This window comes from Osmia lignaria, chromosome 9, assembly GCF_051020975.1.
Source record: "Osmia lignaria lignaria isolate PbOS001 chromosome 9, iyOsmLign1, whole genome shotgun sequence".
NCBI lineage: Eukaryota > Metazoa > Arthropoda > Insecta > Hymenoptera > Megachilidae > Osmia > Osmia lignaria.
In genome coordinates, this window is record NC_135040.1 from 9696083 (window position 1) to 9708341 (window position 12259).

Genomic DNA, 12259 nt, shown 5'->3' on the forward strand with positions numbered 1-12259 from the left:
ATATTTTAGAATTTATTTCACACTTTCATGGCCATTATCATGTACTCGTTATGTTCCACTTTTTACATTATTATTCTTTACTCTATTTTTACCTATTCTATCAGATGCTAATTGCAATTTGAAAATTAGTGTTCAAGGTTTATAATTCCTCTTAGAACGATTTACTGAAGCAACTTTTTCACCGAAGATGGAAAGCATGAATAATGATTGATAATTAATTTCAAAGGGTATAATTAATTATTACTGTTAACGATCTTCGAGTTCGATCGAGAAGGAAAATCCTTTCTGAAATAAACAACAGGATGAAACTTTTCCTGTATTCCCTACTTGACAATGTAACAACGTTACGAAGGGAATGTTCAGTAATAACTTTTCATAACTGGCATCAATCATCGTCGGATGTTCTTTAATACATCTCGAAGCGATTCCGTAAGAGCGGGCGAAAAGTTCCCAGTAAATTCGAGAAGTTCCCCTCAAGATCTGCGGGGAAGAAGCGTGGCTTGACGAGCGTATACGCTCATGACCTACTTTACATTCGTGTTTACTTGATCGATCACACGCGTATATATTTTTTTCAAAACTAAGCTTCTTCTCCCCCCTGACTATAATAATCGTACATTGTCATGGTGTTTTTCGAGTCATCGCCATAAGGAGGGTGAGCCTGGTCCTTTTTTTCGTAGAAAATTAATTCGACAGTTTGTAAAATTTGAACAGAAGTAGACTTTTGAAAAGAAAAAATCTGAAGTTACGTTAATGGATCTGGTTTGCTTTTTTTTCACGCGCTGTTACTTTATATCCTTATCGCTAATTACTGTTCTCACGATACACCACACCTGGGGTGTTTGCTCTTTCTCATCGATATGGAGCTTCGATGCGCCATAAATCAGCTCACACACCTGGTGCATACCTGTCGACAAGGATCGCTACAGTGAACGCAGCGAAAATGCTTCAGGATTTACTTATATACTACGATGGTATTACGTATGAATATAGGTATAGCAGATAATATGTATATGTACAGAGTGGCTCAGGATGAGGGGTATAATCGGGCTAGAAATGATACTACATGTAAGTTAAAAATGTAGAACTAAGTTTCTTCATAGAGGAAGATTAAAATCCTTAACACGATGTTTAAAATTATGTAAAATATACAAGTAGCATTAGGGTTGGGCTCGAGTCAAATTTTCATCCGTAATATTATTTTAGTGGACATTGTATTTAATTTTGATTCTGCTAAAAATAACAAGGCGTACTATATTTTTGATACAATCTGCCAAAAATACATTAAGATTTATGAATAAAATATCTCGTCCATCGGTTGTACCAGCCATCCTGGGTCATCCCTTATATATATATACCCCGAAGGACCTGTTGGCAACGTGCCAATCCCAAATGTATCTTCTCGTCGTCTTCATCGCAATGTCCACGCTCTATGGTGCAGAAACGAGAAATGCCTTGGGCTGTGCACCGTTCGCGAGGGCGCATCTCATTGATCCGTTTAAATCGCAGCCGTTCCAAGATGTGTCATGTATGTGTGTCACCGTGAACCTTACCGTGCGTTCTATTCAACCACTCTGCGGGATCTTGAAGAGGTGGTGTACTTTAAAGCGGATGCGTCATGGAACGTCATTAACGGGACGACGAAGGTAGAACTTGAACCTTTCAAATGATCGAATCGATGAGATAACTATTATCGTGTTCTGTGTTCATTAGCATTCTTGAAATTAACAGTAGCCTTCGGTGAGGAATGTTCTGATTGAGATCAGTTTATGCAATCATTTTTATCAAAGTTTAGGCTTCAAATTAATTCTATGATACTTTTATCTCATCAAATCATGATAAAGTGTTTACGTTTGCTATAATTTGTAGCCATTCATTTTCTCTGAAGAACACTAATGATGGGTTTGTGTAGTCATTTTTATCAAACCTTAAGCTTGAAATTGATGTGGCATAAGTATTACTTTTTGATACATTTGTGTTATCAAATCGTGTTGGATTCGATAGGTTTCGAAATAGCCTATTTGATACTCAACAACCTAATATTAGGTTGGGTGCATATACGAAACACTGATTTCTATCGGTGTTTCAAATTGTTGGGAATATTTTAAGTATATTGTTTTGGCGATTGAATAATGGCACGCTATATGAAGCCTTGTTATTATTTTTACCTTGTATTGAAAGGTTTTTGCTCCAAAGTTTCTTTATGAGTTTTTAGATTGATATGCATCGATCTAATACTTTAGAATTATCCCTCAATATCGTTTTCTATTGATCTTCGAACAGGATTGACCGTTTCGAAGAAACCATCAATATCAAGAGCTATCTGACGTTTTCACCGTCGATGAGTTCTAGCAGAGATTTCTGAAGGCCATTGCAGCATAAACGTCGCGAATCTAGGTTGTACACCTGTTACTCGTCGAAAGTATTCAGCAACGACGTTGATTTAAAAATATTAGCGCAACTTTCAACTAGTTATATGCTTTTTAGTTATAGAACGTGGTATTACACGGCGATAGCGCGTGGAAATTTCACTCGTCGCGTTCTATTATCTCTAGTTCTTCTATAGTTTTCAGCTCTACCAGCCCGAAACATAGTTAATTTATTGAAACAACGTTTAGCATTACAGAAATCATACGCTTGAACGAATTAACGAAGAGTTTCACAAATTTTTCTTAATCGAACTAACTTTTTATTAAACATTTCTTTAAATATTTGGTAATACTGCAGCAATATTATTTATTTCTTATGATTTTGATTCGTTATGAACTATTGAATAATACTTCGAAAGCAAAAGCATGACAAACGAAAATGAAGTAGAAAAATACTCTATTATAAAAACTTGTATTTTCCTGGTTACATGACAACGAACTGGCGCGTTATTATCGGACGGCAATAAATTTACGTAATTCCGTACACTGGCTGTCATGCTTGCGATATGTTGCCTTTACGTCGATAAATTTCACGTTTCTTTCAACGTTGAATAATACTCCACCCGTGTAATATCATTCTCCATTTCGCGCGAAAGTTTTCGCGGTGCAACGGTGACGTATCTATAACAAACGTTCGCAGTTTCTAAGTTCTTTTCTAAACTTCGCAAATTTCTTAGATCTTTGGATCCAAACATTTCAAATGAAACTACGTTTTTTCTTCTGCGCAATATTCATGCGTTAATCTGAATATTTCATTAGCTGCTTTAATGATCTCATCAGAGCAGAAAATGAAAAGAAAAAAGGCTAATTGGAAGAAGTTTTTCCTCGTGAGCGTGCGCGCATTCCATGTTGGCGTCTGCGTTTGAATCTCTCACAGTAGATGTAGACAGTCACGGTAAAGCAGGGAAGAAGTAACGCGAGGAATTAACAAGCCGCGTTGTGAAACCGAACAGTGGGACAAAGATGCATACTACATGGTTGGAACAATGATGGACGTAGCCGGTAAATAGATAAGAGAAAGACAGCGAATGAAAGTGATCAGAGACCGAGTGATAAACAGGAGAGGGGATGAAAGTCTTTGGATTTCGTTTAATCTTCCAAGAGAAACAGGGAGCGACAAGCGCGGTTAGTAGTGCGGTACACGTCGACCAGTGATGTTGTTCTTTCTCGTGCCACGTAAACCGGTATGTAGCGATGATACATAGCGCCTTGTGTTCGACATATTCCTGTGAATTGTTCGCGAAACTCCAGTGAATTTCTCCGTCGTGATACCGATCTGGAATAAAAATTTTGAACGTAAGGTAAGCAATCGGTGCTCCAAATTTCAGAGACTATTTAATATATATAATAATTATAATAAAACTATTATAATAATATATAAATTTCGATTCAGTGATCGAAAAACGATATAAAGAATCATATTTCTGTCTTTATCACTCTGAGATGACAAGAATTTAAATTGAATTTTACATTTGAAAAACTGATTTGATTATTATAACGTTGAATTGCAATTCTTTCTTGCAACTTCTGACTGTTATCATAGGAAGCACGCGTTTGACCTAGTTTCATACCCTCATTGTTAATTATTCGAGTAAATGTGATATAAACTTGAAATTTAAGTTTCGACGCAAAAAGTAAACGATTGAAGGTTTCAAGTTGGAGAGCGGGGCATCTATCGATTGTCGATTCAGTGATTGTTCATACGGAAAGCGAAAGTTGTAGATTTCAGTGACCTTTCGTTCAGAATGGTTTTACTATGCGTCTACTATCGCTACGCTTCGATACGCTTACATCAATGCTTTATCATTTAATTACATTCCATGACTCTTTTTGTTTACACGATGTCATCCGTGTTATTTATATCACAGATAATTTATTGTATAATACACTGATCGTGCTTTTTGTGGAAGATCATTAATTATCAATAAAAAAAGAATATACTGATCGAATTGAGTAACCTCCTCCTTTTTCGGAGTTGGTTAAAAATTAATATAATATTAACTTCAAATTAGATGGTACAACAGTGAAATTATAACGAGAGCAAAGGATTAAAGCGAGAAGATTTATTATTTTCTTGCTTCTGTTCGGGTGGCGACAGACAAAAGCCTCGTTATCATAGGAAATGCGCGTAATTCGAAAGACCCACTCTTTTTTATCGAGGTCGGTTAAAATAATTTGATAAGGCAAGTGTTAATTAGACGACTTTACACGAAATAATTCTTACATTTTTTTTTTTTTATTATTTAACCCGAATAGAACTTTTGTACTCGTCTAAAAGATGAATTATGAGAGCTTCGTTTCGTATTACAAAGCAAGGTCATATCGGAAAATTACACCGGTGATCCGTAATTATACATTGCTTGGCCGTGTTTACGATCGTCTCCTTTTATACAAAGACACATTCATGATTTCTTTACCAAGCGTGCCATCGTTCCTCGGTGTTCAGGCAATTTCACCATTCGCTGCATTCTTTTCATTTCACCAGGGAACGACAAAAACTGTGTCGATTAAAAGAGAATAATTATCATCGGTTGAATACTTCCTCCTCCTCCTCTCTTTCCCTACTTTCTCTTCAATCCTCTTTCCCTCGTTTTTTGCCCTTGCTACGAACAATTTTCTTCCGCATGATTGAGATTAATCAGGCAAACGAATTGTGCAACGTTATCGGTAGATAATGATTTCACCGCATGCTTCGACTTAAATACTGATTTAGATAACATTGATCCATCTTGATGAACACCTGATTCGTTTGAAAATTCTAGTAAGTTTTCGGAGATAACGGATTATGCATTATCAGTGGTATCATTTTATTAGGCGTACAGTGTCGAACACATCGTCATTTTCCCTGGGGAAGTCTACCATGTACAAATTAATTCGGTGTCTCTAGTATTACACTTTCCTAATTACTATTTTAAATTTGAATATTTTCCCACGGTTCTGAGTAATTGACGTGGAAATATGATAATACAAATTATTTCAATACTTGAAATTATCATAATTTTAGAAAATAATTCTTCAATTAAGTTTGCCTTCACGGTTCAATTACTTGCACTTTACAACTTTAATTGGACAATGGATATTGGTTATTAAAATAGGATACTTCGTGAATTATAAACTTGTTCGACTTGTTAATTGAAGAAGAGGAGTAAGCTCGTTATTCAGTTCCAACGTAACAATGTATTTACTGGAAGATTATTATCTTTCGTTGTATTATCACATTTTAATTGAGTGGAAAATACGTGGCATTAGCATATGTAGCGTGGAAAATAAATGAATATTACCTTGTTTATTTTTCTATTATACTGAAATAATATAGTAGAAAAAATAATGTTAATGTTATTCAAAATTATATTAAAAGATAGTGAAACGTATTTGAGCAAAGTGTGAACTTAAATTTAAGTTAAAATAATCATGGAGAAACTGGGCCTAGTTGTTCCCTCGTACGTTGACTGTCACAGTAGAAAGATGCATACGTAATCAGACACGTTATAATTACAATTATTCTTCATACGATCATTTTACTTCTCAAATTAACCTTTTTACTGGCGACCACGCATAAATAATGTTATTTCAAGCTGACATTGTTATAAAATTACCTCCAACTTGAATCATTTATCTGTTTCTTTCTTATTAATACTTGAGTAACGATGTTCTGGGGAAAAAGTATAACGAGTTCAATTTTACACCTCATCGCATATTCATTAACTGGTAGGCTTATCATCGAGTACGCTTCTAACACAAACATGATGTTCTTTGTGTTTCAGGTTCACGTAGTGTACACGATCGTGTTGCAGTGAGTCAGAGAACAAGATCGAACGGAGGAAGGACGTGGCTCGTTGAAACTCGTGACACAGCGGAGTGATCGCATCGTGGTGGAAATTCCATCGTTTCTTTAGTTTTACGCTCGTATCGTTCGCGTGTTACCTTCTCTAACCGTCTGTCACCTGGTCGAGCTTGACCCGATTGTCTCTGCCGGCAGATTGCAGGAATATCCCGAGTTGCCGAGTGCTTCTCGCGGCTACGAATCGGGACAAGGGAAACGTCGTGGCGTGTTTAATATCATCGTCGAGCACGATGGCTTGCGAATCGTTTAAGGTGAGTCCGATCATTCGAACACGTTTACTGCTTGCCAGTTTACCAGGCGGTAACGTTTAATAGCCAGCTAAATCGTTTCGTAATTGCCGGATACGTGTACGCACGATTTTCTCGAGATTACAGCGTTAATTGATCAAGACGAGACGCCTCGATGATCTTCTAATTGTCGTTATTAGGGGATAATATAAGAACGCTGAACACCGAACGCTTCGAGACTCAATGCACCAGCATCATCGATCCTTCAGATTCATTTTTAATCTATCGAGCGTTAGATGAATAAAAGTTTTGATATACGAATTCAAAATTCCTGATTTCTCATCTAACGCTCGTTGGGTCAAATATCATGTGTGTCCATTGGCGCAGGACCGGATTAAGATTTGAAAAATTGAAATTTATTCTAAATAAAATTAAATGAAGGGGTGCACCCCTTAGACCTTCCCTTAATTCGGCGCTGCCCTTAAGCATTAGACACTGGAGGAACTGCTAGACAAAAATCCTAGTTACGTCAATACGATGAATTAGACAGAATGATTCTCGATAATTGATCAACTTAACATCGTTAAGGAATCTGAATTTCAAATATTCACAGCATCGGATCGCGATCACGAAGGACTCGTTTGGCAAACATTGTTATTTCAGATGCGGTGCCTGGTGGTGTCCAACCCGAGATTCGAGTTTACTTAATGAGAGCAAACGATATTAATAACGCTCGTTACCGTGCGACTTTAATCGTCGATGCATGCAGGAACCTCGGTTAATTACTGCGTCAGGATCATGCAGCAATTTGACCCTTTCGATTTCGTGAACATCGATATACATACGTTTGTAACGTAGCTCTAGATCTATTTCGTGAGAATTTTGGAAATTTTTTATCATTTTTGTATAGAAATGCAGCAAAAGGCTAGGGGCGGTTCTGTAGAAATACATAGAGGGGTCTTAGCGAAAAGAAAGTTGGCAAAAAGTGGAAATACAAAATTTCTATAATATATGATATCCCATAAAATCCATAGAAAATTTCTTTAGTAACATATGAAAATGTTGAAAATAAATTTTGCCTACTTTTGATACGACCCCTACGTACTTTGAAACGACCCCATTGTGCGGCGTCACGAGCAGAATCGTTCCGCTATGGTATCACTGGAAAGTAACAATTACCACGATTAAATTACCATTTTCACGGTAACAGTCGTCTGTCAGTGTTTAAAAGGAAGTTGCATGTGTTCGCGAGTGGCGAACCGTGTGCAACTTTTCGTGAATTAATCAGCGTGCCTCGGCGTGCTGGCTGCTGTCAGACTCTCTCGGCGAATTGACACGAGAATCGTTCTGATTAATTCGCAATGAACAATTAGCGATTCTTGTACGGTCCGACTGCACGTCAAGTCGAATCGCCAGAGAAACACGATCAGACATTATCCTCCTACACGTTCATCGTTGCTTTTCCAACCTCGTGCCAGACGTTTCATTCGTTTCATCTGTTCCTTTGTCGTTACATGATTTCGGATCCGCTTGCCTAGGCGGCTTAATGACGTTTTATACTCGACACGCACTCGTTTCGTCACGCTTAACACAGCGTGTCATATACGCACACACAAAGGCAACAACAACAACAACAACAATAACAACAGTAATAAAATTTCCACGATATATTGCATAACAACACGTATACAATTACTGTGATCACTGCCTAACGATTGCCTACATTGAGAACACGCTGAAAGTGCAACTTATAGTACGACGCTTCTGCTATTATTTAGAGAAACGCAAAACGAACAAAACGAAACGAAACGAAAATATAAAATTAAAAAAAAAAAAAAAAAATAATAAAGAAAGGAAAGGAAAAACAAAAAGAAATTTTCTCGTTGCTCGTTGCTCTTAGTATACCTCGGGAAAGCAGCATCGGGCGGTGTTTAGCCAGCACGGCCGAGGAAGACGTTGAGAAGCGGACGAATGAGGCTGCTGCTGATGATGATGATGTTGTATAAATTCTGTCTGTGTCTGTGTCCTGGCGTGCAGCTCAAACGATGGCCGATTCACGCGGCTTCAAGCCAATAAACCAGTTGTGGCAGAGCGCGGCAGTGTCGACGGACCCGGATTCGGAGTGTCTCTACGAAGAAATCTCGGGACTTTCGGGGTCCCAGGATACGGAGCCAGGGCCGGCTGGTGCCGCCGTCGGGGAGGAGGAGGAGGAGGAGGAGGAGGAGGAAGAAGAGGAAGAGGAAGAAGAAGAAGAAGAAGAAGAGGAAGAGGAGGAGGAAGAACGAGGAGCGAGACGACTCGATTTCGGTGCACAGGTCGGCGGTAGCAGCTGGTGGAGACATCACAATAAAGGGGGAAGCGAGAGGAACGTCGGTAACGCGGCGGGTACTGGGAGCGGACGTAAGAGTAGCAAAAGTGTCGGGACTAGCGCGGGATCGCGCACCAGGTCGGCCGATCGGCCATCGAGCGGACGTCGTAACATCATCAGGGTGGAGGAGGAGCAGTATGCCTCACGAAGAAGTTACGTGGAGTCCGGTACAGGCGCCATACTGCCGCCTCCTGCTACCGGCCACAAGCTGACCAGGGGGCGTGCAACCAACACCGTCGCCCGCTATTTACATTCCGCCTCCACCAACACCGGTCACTACCATCATCATCATCACGGGTTGCACGGACAGTATCCGGCCGGAAGTACCGGCAGGCATCACCAGCATCATCACCCAAGCCGCGGCTCGTTCAGTAATGAGACGCAGGAAGAGATACAGGAGGACGATGAAGCCACTCTACGGGAGTTGCTTGTAAGGTACGTTTCATCGACGTACCCTCCATTTCAATTTTTTTACACCTATGGAATTTTTTTAATTATATCGTTTCTCTGTTGAGAACACCTCCACGCGAATTTTTGTTCCTTTTTTTCTATTACGATAAACGAGCTTTCACGCGGTCAGAGTTTGGATTACGAGCGACGTTATTCCCTTTTACCATCGAACCAGGGGAGAGTTTTTACTTTCTTATTGCTAGAAATAACACACACACAGATATAACAATTGATTTGCCGATGAACGTTATCGTGTCGGGCGTCGCCACCGACGTCTATGAGAATTATCTGGATTGTTTGGATGTGATCGATTGATCTCTTTTTCGTTACGCAAATTCGTGTGCTTTCTGTAGATTCGGTGAAAGTAACTTCATTTCACGATGCAAAGAAAGAAAAAAAAGACACGTTCAACGGTTCAACGTTCGTTGTTCGCGAATCTTTCGAATCTCGGCGAATGCTGCGAGCGACGAATGTCTTCGAATATTTTCTTTTCTTTTTTTTTTTTTTATAATGTCTGATTTCGTAATAACAAATAGCCTAGCGCCTATCTTTCATTAGGATAATCCAGTATTCATAATATTTTCGTAGTGATCTATTTTTTCTAGATTCTTTTGCATAGAATTGATCATGTAAATCTGTTCTTACCTCTTCTTCTCGATTCAGCAATCTTTAATCGTAGCCGTTCATTTTAGCTGATCCGACGTAGTTATCGAACATCAAGATCGTTCGAATTTGATTATCCTTTACTTTTTGTTGTTTTACAAAGTCTTTTCGAAGCAACTTAGCTTTAGTGCTAACGGCAGTTCAGTAGAACAGCGTTGTATAAGCTCTTAAAGGCTTGCATACCAATTAAGAGAACACTTCTCGCTCTCTATTATTCGCCCTGAAGTACCCGAATCGATAGCACTTACTTATCGATCATAAAACTCTCTTGTAGACAAGAATTACTACTATCCAACGAACCTTTTCCACAAACATTGTTCATTTGTATGTCCGGCAGTGTTGCTGATGTTTCTCTAAACGCATCCAGGTAATTCCCGGCCTAAGTGGCGGCTGCCCCGTTCACTCGATTAATGACTAAATAACGATTCCACGAAGAGAGAGAGAGAGAGAAAAAATATAAAACACACGATGATAAGAGAAAAATATCAAATGAAAAAGAACAGACGTTTTCCCTGCTTATCATATTTTATATAGACTCTTTATGTATCAGAGAATGCAATGCAAGGCTTTGTGCCGTGCCATTTATCATTTATACATAAATCACACTCGCTCTAGTCCTATTCTTGTACATACTACACACCCTTGGTCATAAACAATTAACGTCGAGACACCCGGGATACGTTTCTTACGATTTCTTTTACATGAGATTCGATTATTTTGGCTGCGGCGCTCGCAGGCTTACCACTGATTGCTCATTCCATTCGATGTCATGTTGTCACTTTTCTCGAAGTCAGGTACACAAATAAGTGCGCAAACAATAGCCAAACGATAACCGAGAATATCGAAACGGGACGATAGAATAATTAACCGGTTTAATCGTTTTTTGCACTAGTAATACCTCGGCACGGTGTATGACCATTTCACTGATCTTTGTCTCTATGTACGCAAGCTGTGTCAAGCACCGTCATGGAATTTTATTTGTATCATGGTTAAAAGAACAGAGTTTCAGGGATATTTGAGAAAAAGGGTCAAGTACTAGCGTTGGGGTCGAGTAGAATCGAAAATTCTAACATGGCTGACCACGTTAGAATCTCCTGTATTCTTATAAGTAACACTTGAACGGCGGACCATGGAGAGAGCCCTAATTTTAAAATCGAACTCCAAGTTCATTACATAATTAATTTGAAAAGTTGCATGAAACAGTAGTATATATCAAGAATATTTCGTACAATTGATTAATATTCATATAATTGAGATTCTACTATACCTATTACACGTATTATTATATTTTATTTCCCGGTAAACAAATACAATTGTTTCCTAATCCAACCTAACTGTTCCGATACACTCGTCGTTACTTCGATGTGCCATCCTTGTGACTTATTTGTGTGCGTGTCTCTGTTACTATTATCACTCATGATATCATGCTGATTTTTGTGAATTATTTTGCCGATCGATCGTCGTTTCGTATTGAAAGTGATGGGCCCATTCAAATTGCAAGCTCGCTTGTGGACGCGGGCGACTAGGCAGGGGTGAGTAAGCTGGCGGCGCGTCGCATGGCGATGCGTACGCGCGCGAGAGAAAGATTTAAAACAAAAACAAAAAAAAAAAAAGAATGAAAATTTAAAGAAAAAAAAAAAAAGAAAGAAAAGAAGATACGAGTCTTTACACGTGACGAACCCGTCCTTCTCTTTTTTATTTTCTTATTAGATAAAAATTGGACGTCACGTGACTAATTCGAGCGACTATACCATTTGTATGACATGTATTTGACTGAACCACGACTGTGTTTCCAAACTAGGTAAAGTTTTACAGAGTGAGTGAGATAAGAGGCAGGGGCGGGCGTCGTCGGCCTTTAAACCCCCCGCCACACGTTACCCCTCCACCTTTGGTTGTGGACCTACTTGACAACAAGCTGTGCAATCGTTCAGAGTCAATTGATTGGATTTGGTGGATAATCCAACGTACGTACATATGTCGTGAACAAAGCAAAGAACAAATAGATCTGTGAGAATAAGACGAAATACTGAATCAAGAGGAGTGAGTGGGGAGGCATAGAGGCTACTGTAGTTTCGGAACACAGCCATGGTCTCCCTACCTCCCAGGTACATGGCAACATCATCACTGCTCTTTCTTTCTCTATCTTTCTCTGTCTGTCAAATTTACTTATCTATTTATTATTATTATTCCTTATTTTATTCCATCTACACTGGTGTTCTAAAGTGTTGCACGATTGTTACAAAATACATTGAACGATGCAGGGAGTGCAAAAATTAAA

At 38.9% G+C, this 12259-nt stretch overlaps 1 protein-coding gene across 15 annotated transcripts in view; it reads left to right on the forward strand.

Moving 5' to 3' along the window:
• Positions 1–12259, forward strand: part of Glut1 (Glucose transporter 1) — a 33573-nt gene that overhangs the window by 2687 nt on the left and 18627 nt on the right. For 3 of the 15 annotated variants that reach the window (XR_013062821.1, XR_013062822.1, XM_034334377.2), the window contains exons 1-3: positions 3195–3730; positions 6194–6524; positions 8538–9303. Coding sequence is in view for 12 of the 15 variants with exons in the window: in XM_034334377.2 (XP_034190268.1) it covers positions 8546–9303 (758 nt within the window). In the remaining 3 variants the exon portion in view is untranslated. Of the gene's footprint in view, positions 1–3187; positions 3731–6193; positions 6525–8537; positions 9304–11787; positions 12087–12259 lie in introns of those variants that run through there. The other 12 variants (XM_034334383.2, XM_034334407.2, XM_034334362.2 and 9 more) reach the window with 11 other exon arrangements.